The sequence below is a fragment of the Phocoena phocoena genome, chromosome 4 (genome assembly GCF_963924675.1).
Source record: "Phocoena phocoena chromosome 4, mPhoPho1.1, whole genome shotgun sequence".
Classification (NCBI taxonomy): Eukaryota; Metazoa; Chordata; class Mammalia; order Artiodactyla; family Phocoenidae; genus Phocoena; species Phocoena phocoena.
Window position 1 is genome coordinate 39,782,180 of NC_089222.1, and position 21,724 is coordinate 39,803,903.

At 35.5% G+C, this 21,724-nt stretch overlaps 1 protein-coding gene across 1 annotated transcript in view; it reads left to right on the plus strand.

The window, feature by feature from the left end:
- Positions 1–21,724, plus strand: part of RSRC1 (arginine and serine rich coiled-coil 1) — a 450,887-nt gene that overhangs the window by 258,897 nt on the left and 170,266 nt on the right. Inside the window, exon 6 of the mRNA XM_065876774.1 lies at positions 20,183–20,234. Coding sequence (XP_065732846.1) covers positions 20,183–20,234 — 52 coding nt within the window. The remainder of the gene's footprint in view (positions 1–20,182; positions 20,235–21,724) is intronic.

Below are 21,724 nucleotides of genomic sequence, written 5' to 3' on the forward strand. Positions count from 1 at the left end.
GTGGGATCTTCCCAGACCGGGGCACAAACCCGTGTCCCCTGTCTCAACAACTGCACCACCAGGGAAGCCCAGTTCTTGCAATTTTTAGAGCAAACTTTAATACACTAAAATGTGGCATAAATGTACTTTATATTGAACTGTAAAAAGAATTTAATAGTCTTCCAAGTTTTTTAAATTCTTTTACCTTTAAAGCTTTCTCTTTTTCTCATGAAACCCATTTTTCCTGGTCCGGCTGATGAAATCCTACTTGGAAAATACAGGAAGGATTAAGGATAGAGTAGAAAATAAAAATTGTTACCACTTTATCTTATATTTTTCTAGTTTTTTCTAGGATATGCATTTCATGTAAAAATTTTTTATTTAAAAATTCTTTTACCAATCTGGGTCATTTTACATATATAGTTTTACAGTCTAAAAATGCAATCCTAGCATTTCCCTGTGTTATTTAATGTCTTTAAAAATATTTGAAAAATTGACTACTATGCTGCTTCCATCAAGGGGTTAGACCACAATTTATTTAATCATTTACTTTGGGGGGACACTTTTCTGTGTTTGAAAAACATTGTAATGAACACGCTTGCACGGACGAGGAAACAGAAGCCCTTAGAGTTTACACAAGTCAAGACTAGAATACAGTTCTTCGAACACCCAATCAATCTTTTTGCCTTTTGCCTTTTTCTTTCACGCATATAAAACTTTCAGGCACATAATGAAACATATCCTATATGCAAATATTCCATCTAGGAAATCTCTTAGTATTTCATTCCAATCGAATAGATTATTTTCTACAACATGTTCATAGAGACATAAAGTAAACCTACAAAAGGTCAAACAAATATTTTATCTGCTTCACTGTCCATTTTTGATCACTGTGGTTCAGACAACTGAATATTTAATGAATGTTTTTGTGGAGAAAACATGTTTTAAAAAACTTTCTAGTACTTTTACCTCTTGTCTTTTGGTAGCAAAAACACTTCAAAAAAGTGATTTTGGAAGATCTTTTAGAAACAAAGTAAAGTAACTGCATTCAAATGTAAAAATTATAACTTGGAATGAAACGAAAAAGGTTTTGTCAAGAGAGTTAAAAACTTTTGTGAAGTCAGTAAAGCAAAGAGAAATAAGTAGACCAGTCCAGATGATTGGTACTGCAGAGAACACCATTCCCTTCCCAGCAGTCGTGCTATGATACAAAGGGAGAGAGACAAAGTCAAAAAGCAGAAAGAAAAGTAGTCACAGGGAATAAGTTTCTTAGAAATAGTTGTTGCCATGCTACAAAGGGTTTTAAAAATAGGAAGTATTATTTTAAACTGAATTCTAAAAGGATCAGGAAAGATATTTATTTAATTCTTTAAAATAATATCTAATATATTAGCCTAAAATGCTAATATTTATGGACTAAAGATGTGCTGATACTTAAACTTGTGATAGCAAAAGTAGATGGTTATAATGATGTTAAAAAACACCAAGATATTAAAATAGAGTTTAGAACCATATGAATAGTTTTTATTTATATGTTACCACACACTTTTTCATTTTACAAAAGATTTAGGAAACTGTAATTATTTGTACCTTACCTTTTAATATATAAACAACTGTATTATTAAATCTAATTTTAATCTCAATGTCATGTCTAGAAGTATTAGTAAAATAATTTGTTTTGCATGGAATTATTTTAGAATTTCTGACAGGCCTAATGTACAAATAACTGATGCATATAAAAAGCCCTAATGCCTTCTTTTTGTGGGAGAATCTCTTGGTTCAGCTGTCAAAGAAAAAAAAAGCCACAATTTCTGACAGGGGAATGGTAAGTAAACATTTCTGTTGCACAATTGTGTAGCCATTACAAATAAATGATGGTTTGGGTTTGTTGTTTCTTCCATTTTCTGTTTGTTTTAAGCTTCTAAACTTTCATTAAATTAGCCAAGCTTCTTTCCCTTTCTCCCCGCCTGTCTTGGTTCCACAGAGGGGAGAGAATTTCTCCTTCATCTACCTAGCTTCCATATAAAGCTACTTCGTAAGTTCGAAATCTAAACCTTCTGGGGCTAGGAATGAAGGAAATGAAGAAAGGGAGAGGACAGTCATTTTGAAAGAACAGAGAGGTAGTCTGTAGCATTTTCACAAGGATTTTGAGTACTCTGTGGGTCATTTAATAGTCCATACTGTATCCAACCAACTAGTTAGGGCTGGACAAAGATGGTGGCATTTCTACAACTAAGGATGACTGAGGAAAAGGAAATTCCAAGTAGGGGGTTCTACATGAGGAAAGCAGGGGGAGAGATATGCAAGACGTGGTTGAGAAATAGTGCGAGGCCATGTATTGTTGAAATGTTGGATATGAAGACAGAAATGGTTGAAAAATAAGGATAGAAGAATAAGGTTGAAGGGTACTGATGGCATTGAAAATTAAGGTGATAAATTTATGCTTAACTCTGGAAGCAGTGGAGAGTCACTGATGAATTATTTAAACAACAACTTAGTCTTGCTTTGTGAAGGTAATGTTAGCAGCTGTATATAGGATGAAGAAGGTAAGTGGAAAGGATACAGGTATAGTAGTCTAGATAGGGGGTCAGCCTTTTTTATAACGGACCAGATAAATATTTGGGCTTTGTGGGCCATAAGATCTCTACCACAACTATACAACCCTTCTGCTTGCAGCCATAAACAATGTATAAACAAATAAGGCTGGCTATGTATTTGCATAGTATATGAGCTACGTCATTTCGTAGGTACTAGTATTGGGTTGTGAATATGAGTTTCTTAAACAGACCTTGAGAGGGTTGTAACCTTAGGTTCAGAGTCACCTCTTTAACTTACTCATCTATAAAATGACATCTTTCTCAGTTTTTAATAAAGAAAGTAGCTATAAATAACTTTATTTGCAAACCCCTTAAGCAGTTTAGAGAAAATGTTTGACTAAAACTTTTAATATGAATTTGCTATTGGGAATAGAATATGTGTTGTTGGTTTAATTCTCTTCTTTTCTGTCCTTTACTTAAACTAACTTGGTGCTAAGTTCTAGAGGCAAGATAAATCTACTTTTGAGCTATTTGTAATATTTCTAGCTTAGACCTTGATCCTAAGAGACAGAATTATAGTAACTGTTAAAATGAAATGTAGCCAGAAATATGATAAGCTGTTGATAGGTGTCTCTGTCATACTGAGATTACATTTACTTTAAAGGAAATGGCACAGTACCTATACTGTGAATATGTTTAATATTTTTAAAGTTACTCATCTGAAAAAGCTTGATTAAAATGAGCTTTTTAGATGGCACTCACAGTCTTTAAGATCGTTAATGGTAGCATCCAAAAGACTAAAGAAAATTTAGTTTTGAATTTATCAGTCTTTTCTGGCAATTAAAAATTATTAGATTTATCTCTCCCCCCCAATGAAACTTAATAAGCAGATGAATCTCAAGTTATGAGGCAGTATAGAGTTGCTAAGAACATAGATTTTGTGATCTGGATTAAAATTCAAGTTCTGCCACCTTATCATTTTTGTAACTTATGGTAATTTATTCTTCATCTAAGAGATAGCATTAAGAATGCCTGTCTTGTCAGGATTGTTATGAGAATTTTGTTAAATAAGATGTATGTAAAGTATTTAGCACAGGGTCTGGAACATTATAAGCATAAAATAAATAACAACTATTAGATTTTTTCAAAAAAGTTAATTTTTTTTAGATAGTTTATGCTGTTTTTCAGGAATGTCTTTCATGTTGCTGGGAAAGATATGGCACATAGAAATTATCACATATATATATATATATTTGGAGCTCATGTGATCACTTTAAGAATTGCCATTTTATTATCAAACAGGTTGGTTAAAAAACTTATTAATTATGTGCAGATTACATGGTTCATTTTTACTACTTGTTATAATTTCCACAATATCATTATCATTCTCTCAAACATCCAGCTATTTAAGTTAGGTAAATTCTTCCTAACAGATAGAATTCCTTGAAATTAGTACTTCAAAATTATTTTATATATGACAATTATAAGGATTCTAAAATTTACTAGGAAGTTTATTTCAAAAATATACCTACTGAGCATTGACTGTTTTCCAAATACTATCCTAGGTGCTAATGACACAGAGATGTAAGACAGTTGTTGCCTTCAAAAAGCTGATAACCTTCAAAGAAGGAAAGATAGGAAACAAAATGAGTAATTATACTGAAGATGTGCTGATACGTGTGTGCCTAGGACATTACAGGAGCATAGAGCAGAGAATTGTAATCATCATGAAAGCAGTCAGGGAGAAAATAAGCTGAAACTGATGAGATTTTTAGGAGGTGTTGCCTCTTGGGCTGAACTTTGAAAGAATATAGTTTAGCTAGGAAAAGGAAGTAAAAGTTGTCCAGACAAAGGGAACCGATAGGTTTTTTGTATAGATAATGCATTTTTATGAACATGCATTAGAAAAAGGGCTATGTGACTCTGGACCAGTAACTTTTCCCCACAAGGCTGTTGTCAGTATTAAAAGAAATAATAGCCTTATGATTCCAGTAAAGATGGAATAACAGGTCAGATTTACCCTCCCATCTCAAACAACTAAAAAAATTGGACAAATTCTTTGAAAAAACAGCTCTCAAGACAGTGGACATCAAACATGAAAGACAGTGATTCCTGAGAGATGGGAAAAATGAGGTGAGCCATTCAGTTGCTCCAGCTTAAGGCCTAGAGAACTTGTCCTGTCATGCCACAGGGAGGGAGCACCCAGGTAGCACCTGGTGGTCTCCTTGAGTTGAGAAGATGGAGCTGTGATATCAGGGAGGCAAAAGCCTCTAGAATTCACAGGGCAGGTTACCAGAGAAGAGTGAGCTACAGAAAACCTGCAGAGGACCCCTTGAGTATTAAGCAGACTACTCATCAGTACTTGCATGTGAAGAAACTATGCAATGCTTGGGAGAGAACCACCTGAAGTGACTCGAGGAAATCGTACCTCCCACTCACGCAGAGCTGGGCATAGTGCTGTTCCCAACAACCAGTATGGAAAGCCTCCTAATTCATGGTGCTTCCAATCAAGTACTAAAAATGTCTTATCTCAGTAGTGGGGAAAAATTAACTACAGACTTAAAGTTGTTCTGGTTCTGCCTAACAAAGTCAGAACTGAAAGGATCAAACTGCTTCCAAGTAATTTAACTGTGTCCCAGAACAAAAACTAAGATAATTTATAGGAATACAAAAATATCTAACACACAACAAAATAAAATTCTCAATGTCTGACATTCTGTCAAAAATTACCATGTATTCATGAAACCAAGTCAGTATAACAAGTATTAGGAAAATCAGTCAGTTGAAACTGACTCAGAATTGATACAAGAAGAAAATTAGTAGATAAGGACATTAATAGAATTATCATAACTATCTTTCATATGGTCAGAGAGCTGCTAGATTGACTGAATGTATTTGGTAGAAACATGAAAACTATAAAAAATAAAAATTCTAGACATAAAAACTACATGACTGAGATGAAAATTACACTGGATGAGGTTAATGGAGATGACACATTGCAGGATATGGATTAGTGAACTAAAAGACATAGCAAAAGAAGCTATCCAAAATGAAACTGGAGAGAGAAAGACTAAAAACAAAAGCAGAAAAAAAATAGCATTTCTGAGCGGTGGCACAACTTCAGGCAGCCAAGTACACAACATTCATGTCACTGGAGTCCTGAAGGGAAAGGTGAGAAAAGGGGGCAACAGAAAAATATACTTGAAGACATAATGACTAAAATGTTTCCAAACTTGATAAAAACTATAAAATAGCAGTTCCAAGAAGCTCCACAAGCCCCAAGCGCAGGAAATGTGAATAAAACTACACCAAGGCATATCACAATCAAATTGCTTAGAGCCAGTTATGAGAAGAAAATCTTAAAAGCAAATAGAGTAAAGATATCATTGTTATTATGTATAAGGGAATAAAGATAACCATGGAAGCAGATTCGTCATCAGAGACAATGCAAACTATAAGACAAAAAAGCAACATCTTTAAAATAACGGAAGAAAAATACTATACACCTAGAATTCTGTACCCTGGGAGGATATCTTTCAAAAATGAAGGCCAAATAAAAATTTTTTAAAAAGACACTCAAAAATGGAAAGAATTTATCACCAAACATCCTGCAGTACAAGAAATATCAAAGGAACCCATTTCAGCACTAGAAAATGATACCACTTAAAAGCTTTTGCACAGCAAAAGAAACCATAAACAAGACAAAAAGACAACCCTCAGAATGGGAGAAAATATTTGCAAATGAAGCAACAAAGGATTAATCTCCAAAATATACAAAGAGCTCATGGAGCTCAATATCAAAAAAACAAGCAACCCAATCAAAAAATGGGCAGAAGACCTAAATAGACATCTCTCCAAGGAGGACATACAGATGGCCAAGGGGCACATGAAAGGATGCTCAGCATCACTAATTATTAGAGAAATGCAAATCAAAACTACAATGAGGTATCACCTCACACTGGTCAGAATGGCCATTATCAAAAAATCTAGAAACAATAAATGCTGGAGAGGGTGTGGAGAAAAGGGAACCCTCTTGCACTGTTGGTGGGAATGTAAATTTATACAGCCACTGTGGAGAACAGTATGGAGACTCCTTTAAAAACTAAAAGTAGAGCTACCATATGACCCAGCGATCCCACTACTGGGCACATACCCTGAGAAAACCATAACTCAAAAGGGCACACGTACCCCAGTGTTCATGCAGCACTGTTTACAATAGCCAGGACATGGAAGCAACCTAAATGTCCAACGACAGATGAATGGATAAAGAAGATGTGGTACATATATACAATGGAATATTACTCAGCCATAAAAAGAAACAAAATTGGGTCATTTGTAGAGACGTGGATGGCCCTAGAGTCTGTCATACAGAGTGAAGTAAGTCGGAAAGAGAAAAACAAATATTGTATATTAACGTATGTATGTGGAATCTAGAAAAATGGTACAGATGAACCTATTTGCAGAGCAGGAATAGAGATGTAGACGTAGAGAACGGACATGTGGACACAGGTGGGGAGGGGAGGGTGGGACAAACTGGGAGATTAAGATTGACATACATACACTACCATGTGTAAAATAGATAGCTAGTGGGAACATGCTGTAAAGCACAGGAAGCTCAGCTCCATGCTCTGTGATGACCTGGATGGGTGGGATGGGGGCTAGGGGTGGGAAGGAGGTCCAAATGGGAGGGAATATAGGTATACATGTAGCTGATTCACTTCACTGTACAGCAGAAACTAACAAAACATTATAAAGCAATTATACTCCAATAATTAAAAAAAAGACAAAAATAAAAAGAGTGAGTCCTCAGGGACTGGGAGCTGCTCTGGACCTGGAGGAAAGGCTCTGGGTCCAGCAGGGTGAAATGGCCTCTGGAAAGGGTGGTGGGTTGAGTAATGGGACACAGGTCTTTGTGTTCTCAGGGAGGCAGGGAAGGCCCCTGCAAGACTTGGGTTAGCATTTCCTTTTGGCTAGAATACCAGATGGTCAGGGAATGACAAGGAGCCCTTGGGGTCTCCTGACTCAGCTAGGACTGGGAGGGGGGCAGTAAGGAAACATATGGAGCATCACAAGTGACAGACAGCCAAAACAATATCTCCCACCCCACATGCACTTCTAGAACCTTGCACCTCCCCCATCAAGACATGGAATCTAATTCTCCTTCCCTTGACTTTGGCTTGGGACTCTTGGTAACCAGTGGAGTGCAGTAGAAGTGACACTGTGACTGCTAAGAAGGAGTCATACAAAGCATCACAGCTTGTTGGAACACTCCTTCTGGAAGCCATCAGCTGTCATGGAACAGCCCAAATGCCTAGAAGCCACCATGTTGTAAGGAAGCCCAAACGAGCCCATGCCAAGAGACCACCAAGACCACATGAGGACAAGGAGACAGCTGGCCAAACGCCCAGCTGTGTGCACCTGCCCAGCTGTGTGCATCTGCCCAGCTGATTCCTTCCCACCTTCCTGACGCAAAGAAACCATGAGAAAGAATAACTGATTGTTGTTTTAAGCCAAAAAGAAAATGATACCAGATGGAAAACTGGGTTGATATAATAAAAGGTTAGAGAGTACTAGAAATGATAATCATGGGTAAGTATATCTCTTTAAAAGATGATGTTTAAAACATAGACACAGTATATTGTGGAGTTTATAACAATATGTGACAGCAATGACAATAGTAATACAGAGGCTGGGAAGGGAGAAATGAGAGGATACTATTATAAGGTTTCTATAGTATATAGGAAGTGGTATAATGAAGATAGAGAGTGATAAGTTAAAGAAGTATACTGCAAACTTAGCAACAACCAAAATAACACAAAAGAATTATAGCTAATAAGCCAACAAAGAATATAAAATGGAGTTATAAATATGGTCAATCTAAGAAAACGCAGAAAAAGAAGAAAAAGAGCAAAAATCAGATGGGACAAATAGAAAACAAATAGCAATATGGTAGATTAATTACATTAAGTGTAAATTGGTCTAAACATTCTAATTAAAAGGCAGAATTTTTTCAGATTACATAAAAGAAAAATCCAACTATGTGCTGCCTATTTAAAAAAAAAAACATTTCAGATATAAAGGCCAAGAGGTAAAAATGATAGAAAAATATATACCGGGCTAAAACTTAACATTGTTAGGATGTCCCTTCTCCTCAAATGGCTATGTAGATTCAATGCAATCCCATGCTAAAATCTTAGCAGGGACTTTTTTTTTTGGTAGAAATTGATAAGCTTATTTTGAAACTGGGGATGCATAAGAGCTAGAGGAGCCAAAACTACTTGAGAAGAAAAAATTTGGAGAAGTTATTCCACCTGATTTCAAGTTAATGTAAAATTGTACTCAAAGAAATAAAGACAGTGTGGTATTAGTATCAAGATTGACAAATCGATCAATGGAACAGCATAGAGTCTAGAAATAGACTCATTTAAAGCAAAAAATAAAAACCACAGAAAAACAAAAGGTTTTTCAATGTATATGTTGCACCATATACAGACTTAACAGAATGTATTTCATAGAACTAAATGTAAACAAACCGTAAAACTTCTAGGTATAAACATAGGACAAATCTTTGTGAAGTGGGGTTAGGTAAAGATTTCTCAGATATAACGCCACAAAAGCATGATTCATAAAAGACGAAATTGATAAATTGGACTTCATCAATATTAGGAAATTCTGCTCTTCAAAAGAAACTCTTAAGACAATGAAAAAACAAGTCACTCGGTGGGGCGGGGAGGCTTTATAAGTATAAATATATAATTCCGTGTGTGTGTGTGTGTGTGTGTGTGTGTGTGTGTGTATACTTTGCAGGCCTCATATGTGAAAAATTACTTTCATTATAATTAAGAACTCTGAAAACTCAATAATAAGAAAGCAGTTTAATAAAAAATTGGCAGAAGATTTGACCATCTATTTTACCATCAAATATATATAGAGAGAGATAATAAATAGGCACATGAAAAGATGCTCAACACCAATAATCATTAGGGAAATATAGATTAAAACCACAATAAGGTATACTAAGTCATGAGTAGGATGTGGAGCAACTGACACTCCTATACAGTGCTGGTAGGAATATGAAACCACTTTGGAAACAGTTTGGTATTTTCTTAAAAAGTTAAACATATGTTTACCATACAATTCAACCATTCCAATCCTAGATATATACCCAAGAGATCTGAAAGCATATATTTATATAATGACTTTTACCTTAATGTTTATAGTATGTTTTATAATAGCCAAGAAACTAGAAATAGTTTGAATGTTTGTCAACAGGTAAATGCATAAAGAAGTTGTAGTATTTACTTACAATGGAATACTACCCAGCAGTAAAAGGGAATGCATATCGATATATACAACAGCATGGATGAATTTCAAAATAATTATGCTGAGTTTAAAAGCTAGACATAAAAGAGTACATATCTTATGATTCCATCTATATAACATAGTAGAAAGTGCAAAGTAATGTATAGTGATAGAAAGCAGATCAGTGGTTGCCTGGGAACTGGGAAGTGGAATGGAGGCACAGAGGGGCATGGAAGAATTAAAGAAGGACGTGGAAAATTTTGGAGTAATGGACATGCTCATTATCTTAACAGTAATGATGCTCATGGCTGTATGAGTATGTCAAAACCTATAAAACTGTACACTTTAAATGGTGTAATTTATTGTGGTTTCATTATACCTTGATAAGCTCTCTGAAAATTTTAAGAAATTATAGAAGTAACACACATGATTCGCATAATGTAAACATTTAGTAAATAGTAGTTTCTTTAAATTATTATTTTTATTATCTTCCTCATTATGCTTTCAGATCTTTGAAATTTGAGACTGTATTGGAGTCATGTCAGCATCATGGCATAGAGTGAAACATTACCTTTGTCTCTCCCCTTCAATATTCAACCAGTAAAACATCCACAACTGAGCAAAGCTGACTCTGCCCAACATACCAGAATGCCAGAGAATTCTTCATTTCTGTACATCTACATATGGGTGGTCTAGAACACATAGGGGAGATAAAACTGAGGAAAGAGTAGAGGACGTGCCTGCGATTAAGGCCCTCCAGCCTCAGCAGCTGTGCCCACAGGCCCATAGCATTTAGCAGCAGCAAGGGAGGCAGCACACATGACTTTGGCCTCCTGGCCACAGTGGCATCTGTGGCCACAGGTAACTGGGCTGCAGTGGCAGCAGGGCCTGGGACACCATCCCCCTCCCCAGAACTGCAAACCTGACAACACCAGATACAGCAGAGGTGCCCATGCAACCCTGACTTCTCTCCCACCCTCACCCTCTGTGGCAGAGCTTGAGACTCAGGATATCCTGAGTAATTGTTTTATTTTATACAACAGCAGCAGAATACACATTCTTCTTAGGTACACATGGAACTTTCACAAGGATTGACCATATGGTGGGACACAAAACAAGTCTCAATAAACTTAAGAAGATTGAAATCATATCAAACATCTTTTCTGATCACATCCATGTTGTAGCATATTATAGAATTTCCTTCCTTTTTAAGGCTGAATAATATTTCAGTGTATGTTTATACCACATTTTGCTTATCCATTCATTCATCGGTGGACACTTAGGTGTTTCCATTTCAGCTCTTATGAATAATGCTTCTATGAACATGGGTGTACAAATATCTCTTCAAGACCCTGCTTCCAATTCTTTGGGGTATGTACCCAGATGTGGAATTGTTAGATCATATGGTAATTCTGTTTTTTAATTTTTTGAGGAACTGCCTTATTGTTTTCCACAACCCTGTATCATTTTAATTCCCATCAACAGTACATAATGGTTCCAATTTCTCCACATTCTTGCCAACACTTGAGCTGTGTGCAAGCTGCTCTAGGAACAGGTGCACTGTTGCTTGTCACGTGGCTGGGGGTAGGGGATGGGTAATTGCTACTGTGCTAATAGCTGAAATTGACCAAAATTAACCGCAATTTACCCTCCACATCTTCCCCTGGTAGTTTGCAAGCCTTCAAAAGAATCCAGCGTTCTAAAAGAGTTATGTCAGACAGATTCTGCCAGTGTAATTATTGTCTAGATGGGGAGATGGATTCCTGGTGCTTATTACTCTGCCATGTTCCAGAATCCTCTCTGTATATATTTTTTTGTATAAAAAGAGCATATGATAATATAAAATTGAGAGTAATAGCTGAAAACCATATAATGCAGTCCTAATTTTATTTTGTGAAATGTTGTTTCTAAGCCTGAGTTCTCTCCTTGCTCAGCCAGTCTTTCTTTCAGACTTTATATTTCCCTGTCATCAACAAAGCCAAAAGTGTGGTTGGCAGCTGGAATGGCTGTAGCTTCATCAACTTACAGAATTTCCATAGGGGTGGCCAGTGGTTAGGAAGCTAAATATGAATGGAAGTGAGAAGAGTGAGCAAATAGTTTAAATAGTTCAGTGTGTAAACTGGTTTTTGTAAGGATAGGCTTCTTTTTGCTTCTCTTTTTTTTTTTATGGTCATGGCTCAGAGGATTGTGCTGGTTTGGAATGTTAGCTTTGGCAGTATTTTGAGAATCTAGACATGCAGTCAGTCTATTTGTAAGGAACTCAGGGTATTGGACTAAATAAGAGCAAAATCAAAGTTGAAGGAAAAAGTCTAGACACTGAGGTTGGTCACCTCCACAAGTCATCAAGAGACTGACCTTTCTTTTGGTTTCATCTTAGGAGCTTTTGTTTCTTCCTAAGAAACCACTTTCTTCTCTAAAACTAGGGCTTACCAATGGAGTTATGTAGGTATACTTGGCTACCAAGGGGAGGGGAGGGAGCAGGGCAGTTCTGTAGCATCCATGGCAATAGAAAGACTACCAAACCCCTCCTCCCCAAAAAAGGACCCCTATTAATTTAGAAAGTTTAAGCCCTATGTGATATAAAATCTTATAGTAAAAATTCATACTGTACTTACAGTTGTTCTATCAATGTCATTGCTAATATTTATTTTTTAAGGGAACAACATTTATATTCTGTGTAATTCAGTTTTGGTAATATTTTTCTAATTATGCATTACTAATTTTGATTTAAGGAATATTATTATTTTTTAACATCTTTATTGGAGTATAATTGCTTTACAATGGTGTGTTACTTTCTGCTTTATAACAAAGTGAATCAGCTATACATATACATATATCCCCATATCTCCTCCCTCTTGCGTCTCCCTCCCACACTCCCTATCCTACCCCCTAGGTGGTCACAAAGCACCAAGCTGATCTCCCTGTGCTATGTGGCGGCTTCCCACTAGCTATTTTACATTTGGTAGTATATATTAGTCCATGACACTCTCTCACTTTTTCCCAGCTTACCGTTCCCCCTCCCCATGTCCTCAAATCCATTCTCCATATCTGCGTCTTTATTCCTGTCCTGCCCCTACGTTCTTCAGAACCATTTTTTTTTTTTAGATTCCGTATATATGTGTTAGCATATGGTATTTGTTTTTCTCTTTCTGACTTACTTCACTCTGTATGACAGACTCTAGGTCCTCACTACAAAAACTCAATTTCGTTTCTTTTTATGACTGAGTAATATTCCATTGTGTATATGTGCCACATCTTCTTTATCCATTCATCTGTTGATGGACACGTAGGTTGCTTCCATGTCCTGGCTATTGTAAATAGAGCTGCAGTGAACACTGTGGTACATGCCTCTTTTTGAATTATGGTTTTCTCAGGGTATATGCCCAGTAGTGGGATTGCTGGGTCATATGGTAGTTCTATTTTTAGTTTTTTAAGGAACCTCAATACTATTCTCCATAGTGGCTGTATCAATGTACATTCCCACCAACAGTGCAAGAGTGTTCCCTTTCTTCCACACCCTCTCCAGCATTTATTGTTTGTAGATTTTTTGATGATGGCCATTCTGACTGGTATGACATGATATCTCATTTTACTTTTGATTTGCATTTCTGTAATGATTAATGATGTTGAGCATTCTTTCATGTGTTTGTTGGCAATCTGTATATCTTCTTTGGAGAAGTGTCCATTTAGGTCTTCTGCCCATTTTTGGATTGGGTTGTTTGTTTTTTTGTTATTGAGCTGCATGAGCTGCTTGTAAATTTTGGAGATTAATCCTTTGTCACTTGCTTCATTTGCAAATATTTTCTCCCATTCTGAGGGTTGTCTTTTCATCTTGTTTATGTTTTCCTTTGCTGTGCAAAAGCTTTGAAGTTTCATGAGGTCCCATTAGCTTATTTTTGTTTTTATTTCCATTTCTCTAGGAGGTGGGTCAGAAAGGATCTTGCTGTGATGTATGTCATAGAGTGTTCTGCCTATGTTTTCCTCTAAGAGTTTGATAGTGTCTGGCCTTACATTTAGGTCTTTAATCCATTTTGAGTTTATTTTGTATATGGTGTAGGGAGTGTTCTAATTTCATTCTTTTACATGTAGCTGTCCAGTTTTCCCAGCACAATTTATTGAAGACACTGTCTTTTCTCCATTGTATATTCTTGCCTCCTTTATCAAGGATAAGGTGACCATATGTGCGTGGGTTTATCTCTGGGCTTTCTTTTTTTTTTTTATCTTTTTTTCTTTTTTTTATCTTTTTATTTATTTATTTTTTTTATCTCTGGGCTTTCTATCCTGTTCCATTGATCTATATTTCTGTTTTTGTGCCAGTACCATACTGTCTTGATTACTGTAGCTTTGTAGTATAGTCTGAAATCAGGGAGCCTGATTCCTCCAGCTCCATTTTTCTTTCTCCAGATTGCTTTGGCTATTCAGGGTCTTTTCTGTTTCCATACAAATTGTAAAATTTTTTGTTCTGCTTCTGTGAAAAATGCCATTGGTAGTTTGATAGAGATTGCATTGAATCTATAGATTGCTTTGGGTAGTATAGTCATTTTCACAATGTTGATTCTTCCAATCCAAGAACATGGTATATCTCTCCATCTGTTTGTATCATCTTTAATTTCTGTCATCAGTGTCTTGTAGTTTTCTGCATACAGGTCTTTTTTTTTTCTCCTTTGGTAGGTTTATTCCTAGGTATTTTATTCTTTTTGTTGCAATGGTAAATGGGAGTGTTTCCTTAATTCCTCTTTCATATTTTTCATCATTGGTGTATAGGAATTCAAGAGATTTCTGTGCATTAATTTTGTATCTGGCTACTTTACCAAATTCATTGATTAGATCTGGTAGTTTTCTGGTAGCATCTTTAGGATTTTCTATGTATAGTATTATGTCATCTGCAAACAGTGACAGCTTTACTTCTTCTTTTCCGATTTGGATTCCTTTTATTTCTTTTTCGTCTCACTGCTGTGACTGAAACTTCCAAAACTATGTTGAATAATAGTGGTGAGGAGCTTCCCTGGTGGCGCAGTGGTTGAGAGTCCGCCTGCCGATGCAGGGGACGCGGGTTCGTGCCCCGGTCCAGGAAGATCCCACATGCCGTGGAGCGGCTGGGCCCGTGAGCCTTTGCTGCTGAGCCTGCGTGTCCAGAGTCTCTGTGCTCCGCAACGGGAGAGGCCACAACAGTGAGAGGCCCGCATACCGCAAAATATAAAAGATTAAAAAAAAATAATAGTGGTGAGAGTGGGCAACCTTGTCTTGTTCCTGATCTTAATGGGAATGGTTTCAGTTGTTCGCCATTGAGAGCAGTGTTGGCTGTGGGTTTGTCATATATGCCCTATATTATGTTGAGGTAAGTTCCCTCTATGCCTACTTTCTGGAGGATTTTTTAGCGTAAATGGATGTTGAATTTCGTTGAAAGCTTTTTCTGCATCTGTTGAGATGATTACATGGTTTTTATCCTTCACTTTGTTAGTATGGTGTATCACATTGATCTGCGTATATTGAAGAATCCTTGCATTCCTGGGATAAACCCCACTTGATCATGGTGTAGATACTTTGAATGTGCTGTTGGATTCGGTTTGCTAGTATTTTGTTGACGATTTTTGCATCTATGTTCATCAGTGATATTGGCCTTTTTTTGTAACATCTTTGTCTGGTTTTGGTATCAGGGTGATGGTGGCCTTCATAGAATGAGTTTGGGAGTGTTCCTCCTTCTGCTATATTTTGGAAGACTTTGAGAAGGATAGGTGTTAGCTCTTCTCTAAATGTTTGATAGAATTCACCTGTGCAGCTATCTGGTCCTGGGCTTTTGTTTCTTGGAAGATTTTTTTTTTTTTTTTTTTTTGCGGTACGCAGGCCTCTCACTGTTGTGGCCTCTCCCGTTGCGGAGCACAGGCTCCAGACGCGCAGGCTCAGCGGCCATGGCTCACGGGCCCAGTTGCTCCACGGCATGTGGGATCTTCCCAGACCGGGGCACGAACCTGTGTCCCCTGCATCGGCAGGCAGACTCTCAACCCCTGTGCCACCAGGGAAGCCCTGTTGGAAGATTTTTAATCACAGTCTCAATTTCAATGCTTGTGATTGGTCTGTTTATATTTTCTGTTTCTTCCTGGTTCAGTCTCAGAAGGTTGTGCTTTTCTAAGAATTTGTCCATTTCTTCCAGGTTGTCCATTTTATTGGCATATAGTTGCTTGTAGTAATCTCTCATGATCCTTTGTATTTCTGCAGTGTCAGTCGTTACTTCTCCTTTTTCATTTCTAATTCTGTTGATTTGAGTCTTCTCCCTTTTTTTCTTGATGAGTCTGGTTAATGGTTTATCAATTTTGTTTATCTTCTCAAAGAACCAGCTTTTAGCTTTATTGATATTTGCTCTTGTTTCCTTTATTTGTTTTTCATTTTTTTCTGATCTGATCTTTATGATTTCTTTCCTTCTGCTAACTTTGGGGTTTTTTTGTTCTTCTTTCTCTAATCGCTTTAGGTGTAAGTTTAGGTTGTTTATTTGAGATTTTTTTTGTTTCTTGAGGTAGGATTGTATTGCTATAAACTTCCCTCTTAGAACTGCTTTCGCTGCATCCCGTAGGTTTTGTGTCATCATGTTTTCATTGTCACTTTTTTCTAGGTATTTTTTGATCTCCTCTTTGTTTTCTTCAGTGATCTCTTGGTTATTTAGCAGTGTATTATTTAGCCTCCATGTATTTGTATTTTCTACAGATTTTATTCCCGTAAGAATATTAGTTTTTAATAGAATACAATTTTTTCTCCATAAGATTGCTTCATACAATATAATTGTGACATTGTGTTCTTAAATATGTCCTCATTTATCAGTTCTTATTTTGAGAAATTGCTATATTCCATGCATTTGTATTTGATGCTAGCTTCTTATTTATTTCATAAAGTATTTTTTTTTTTGGCTCTGAATAACATTAGTACCATTTACCAGTTTTAGATGGAATTCATACCAATCCCTGGAGTCTGATACACTCTAAAATAGCTAAAGCATTAGAAATTTTGGCACTCAGGCCCCAAAGGTTTTTTCAGTCTAAGTCAGCTTAGTATGATGATACCTAACTAAAAATGGATTAGTAGAAAAATGTTCTTTTAACTGTATATTCTGTTTCTTCTTTCTTCTTAATCTTTTCTTAAAAAGTAACTATAACTGGCAATCAGAATGATGGCAACATAAATCAGGCTGCCTCCTCTCCATTTCCAGCTCCAGCTTATCTACTTTTTCTGAGTCAAGCAGCTACTGATGCAGATAGGCAGGTGGGACCTGGAGGGTTTCAGCCAAGTGACCTGTTGTGATGCTTTCCCTCTCTGGGACAAACTCAAGGCTGAAACACTGTGGAGGAGCACTTGGAAAGAATTTGAAGGGCAAATGACTGAGAGAAAAAGACTGCAACTGAGAATCCCATATCCATTCAAATTATTCACCAGTTGTGGCGAAAGAAAGATATTTGCAGGTGGGAAAAAAGTGAGAGAACATGTGTATCTGAATACCCTATCCAAGAAAAATGCTTGTGAAATGAATCAAATATTTTTAAGAGCAAAAATACTTATAAAAGACAAATTACTTTTAAAAGTCTGGCAAATCTAACAATGTGTTTGTTCCCATAGTTGGAATTGATCCCTATATTTCACAAATAATTTAGGAAGTTATATTTGTATAGGCAAATGTACTATCTTGGATAGATTTTTTTTTGAACAGAATCAAAAATCTATCCGTATGCTTTTATATCTGTGAAATTAATTGCTTTGAATTCATGAATATCCTAGTGATGTAGTTAGAAGAATCCTGAGATTTGGAGTCAGAAGTTCTTAATTTCAGCCTATCATTTACTAGTAAAGGCAAGTTAGGAAACTACTCTTATTCCATGGTTTTCTTTATCTTTGAAACATGAATCCTGTATTATAGATTGTTAGAGGAATTAATAAAATATAAATATGTCTTAACAGGTGTTTTTATCATAATCATCAACCATTAAGACTCTTTAGGGACGGTAATCACCATATTTTTAAGACATGGATTTTAACTGGGGGAGAGAGGGAGCTGCTATGGAGGGGGTTTTGTGGGTTAAGAGACTTTAACAATATTGTTAATATTTTACTGAATATGGGTACTCATCACTTTGTATATTTGTTTTAAATATTTCTTATTTGGTAAAAATAATCTTATGAAATACCTATAACTTTCCCATGAAATATCTTAACCAATAAAGTTTCTCACATTTTTCTATCAAACGTCACTGCTTACTAGGATACTCTGAAATGTATACTTCATAATTCTGTGCTTGCTTGAGATCTGCTAGTCAGAACATTATTTCCTTCTTGCCATTCTAGTTATGCTATGTTGCACAAAGTAGCAATATCATGTTTCTACTGTGTTTGTTAAGTAGATGACAGAGATCACAGACTGTCTGTTTGGGGATTGAATCTAGCTCTGAGAAGTACTGTTTGTTCCACACAGTATTTGTCTTTATGGTGACTTAAAGTCTCAGGAAAAAAATCAAGAAGTTTTATAACCCTTGATTTGCATTTCTGCATGACAACACTGAGTTGGTGCTGAGTACCAGCTGCTTTCTTTAGCTGGGCCATGTGCTCCGCAGTTCTGCACACTCACTATGCTCCCTGATACTGATGTCAAATGTCATTTGCCTTTCATCATTATAAATGTTCCTGTTAATTGCTTGGCAGTTTCCTTTATAACTGTTAGAGAGATCATATTCAGTAGATGTCACAGTCTTCTATTGATATTTTGCTATGATATTTTAATTTGATGTCACATTTTTAATATTGATAACTTTATAAAGCACACTTACGTACATTTTTTTCTACAAACATATGACATAAAATATTCTTTTTGTTTGTCAACTCCTCCTTCTCTCATATCCAATCAGTCCTTTCATGTTACCAATTAAATGTTTCTCAAATCTAGTTCTTCCTGTCCAAACTTACTGCTACTGCTCCTCCCCAGGCCCTCATCGTCTCTCATCTGGAGTTCTTTAATTGCTCCCTAACTGAGCTCCTTGCCTTCTGTCACATTCTTTGCAGTTCATCCTCAAGTATATTGCTAGAATGATGTGTCAGAGTGCAGATCTCATCTTGTCACCCCACTATTTCACATTCTTCCAAGTCTCTCCATCTTATATGGCAGGGGTCAACAATCTTTTCCTTAAAGATCTACATAGTAAATATTTTAGACTTTGCTGGCCATAAGAGTCCTGCCGCAAATAATTGACTCTGCTGTTGTTGAGTTGAGCACAAAAGCAACCATGGACAGTATATAAACCAATGGGCATGGCTATGTTCCCATAAAACTTATTTACAAAACCAGGTTAAGTCATAGTTTGTTAATCCCTCTTCTATGGTATAAAAGGCTAGCCCTGTCTTCTTTCCTGTCTCATCTACCACTCTCCTATCCTGTTTCTTACAGTTTATTCAGAAGTACCATTCAAATTCTTAAACTTTTCTGAGCACAACATCTTCTTTCCATATCCAGTTATGTAATTCTTTTCATTCAGGCTGTTTTTTCACAAATAGCAAAACATTCAAATATATCTTGTAAAATGTTAATTCTCAAATGATGGTATCGTATATAAACATGAGATTATTTAGTCACTTACTGACATCTTAAGAAATGTAAAGTCTTAAGTATTAAAAACAGTTTTTAACAAGTCTTTCATAAAGATCATAACCTTGATACAATCCATTTTACTGTTTGGATACCATCAACATATCCAAAAATCTCAGAATAAGGTCACTGGTAGGAAAGTAGTTTCAACATTATCAACTGTATTGAATCAAAGTTCATTGAGAGAATAATTTTAGGACAGTTAGTAGGAATTGAAAGCAGTAACTCATATTGTGTCCTATCTTTATCACAATTGCTCCTTTCAAATACTGTAAGGAAAGCAGAAAATATTTGGTTTTAGGATATAATTTGCCTGAGGTATTGGACTTTAAGTTGCTATTTAAATTCTAATAGGTCATTTTGCATGTTTCCATATGCAAAGAAACAACACAGCTTGAGAGTATGTTGTTAAATGTGTGGGTTTTGCCTCCTTATTAAATTATATGTATTTAGGCTGTTGCTGACTGGTACATGTTGGATAACAAATAAAAGCTATTCCAGTAAAAAAAAAAAAAAGAAAAAGGAAGAACTTCATTCTTGAATCATAATAATGAAAAGTGTGATTTGATTACTAGGGTGAGAGAGTAGATTGGTAGAGCTGCTGTGATGGAATTTTGTTAAGATGTGGGTGGATATTAATACTGATTATGACAAAGTTCTCTAAATTTTCTGATACTCACATAATAATGCATTAATTTAAAGCTCTGTTAAAACTACCTTGTAAGTGTCTTTTATGGTTGATTTTTAGCCACCAGCTGAACAGGCCAAAGCAAGACTACAACTGGTTCTTGAAGCTGCTGGTAAGTGTTAATAATTAACTTTATTTAAATGAAAATATGTGAAATAAATCCTAGCACGCTTACAGATGGGTCAAAGAGCAAAACACCTATTTTCATATAGCCTCACAAATTTGTGAGATCTTTGTATGGCCATATTTTACCTCAAATATTTATTGCTATAGTGTGATGTTAAAAGGTCATTCTTTACCTTCTTATTATGAAACTGGCTTCGATTTTAGTTTTAATTTTGATGAAGTCCAGTTTATTGATTTTTGTCTTTTACGGACTGTGCTTTTAGTGGCATGTTTAAGAAGAATTTTATACTTCTACATTTTATATTTGAGGCTGTGATCATTTTGATTTAATATTTATATAAGGTGTGATTTTTAGATCAAGGTTTTGCTCTAAAGGAAATGAGATAAATGTTTAATAATTCTTCCAGTTACATTAGACTAACTCATTGGACTATTCGTCTGGATACCATCTAATCTTAAAAATCTGTATGTTTTAATATCTCAATTGTACAATAATTCTTTCTTTGATTTTAGATTATAATACCCAGATTCATGTACACATTAAATACTTTACTTTTTAAAAACATAAGAGATCCATGTTACCTTTTCCAAGTACTGATATTTTACTCTGAATCTTAATGTGGTTTTTAAAAATATATATTACATTCAAATAATAAGTTATCAAGATCAAGCATGAGGTAGGGTTAGAATAATATTACCAAAGGAGTACATGTTTCTTAAAATTATTTACTTTCTAAGGATCTGTAAAGAGTTCATAATTTCCAACTGGAAAATGAGAATTCTATTTTGACATCAAAAGTAATTTCACACTACCAAATGATGGTAGTTATATTTTAATATTCATTGCAAAAATACATGTATGCATATTAATTCAAGGGTTTCTTACATTAGCTCCTTTTATTCCTACCCAGTGTGTCTACAGTCTAAAGATTGGGAACACCAGTATAAATGATTTACTAGCTTCATAAATCACTAATTGAAGTAACTTACTGTATAAAAATTAATATGTTGACTGTGAATCTCTATACCACTTCATATTACTTTAAAAGTCACTTATCTTTATGTATTGATCTTACTCATTTTATCTTTAATTACATAGAAAACATGATATACTAAAATTTTGCTTACTATTAGGTTTTTCAAATTTTGACTCTCCAATAAATATACTATAGGATAAAGCTAGTTAATACGATTCTCTGTTATTTATATAATATATATTCATTCTTTAATGGCATTTTGCTTAGAAGAAATATTTCCTGGTTCATTACTTGAGTACTGACAAACTCTTGCTTTAAAGGAAAATATTTATGGTGCTTAGTCCAGAAAATATTTGTTTCTGTTAATGCAACTATAAAGAATTGTATTTCATAGTTTTATACAGTTTTCTTTACCTTAAAAATATTTTTTTAACATCTTTATGGAGTATAATTGCTTTACAATGGTGTGTTAGTTTATGCTTTATAACAAAGTGAATCA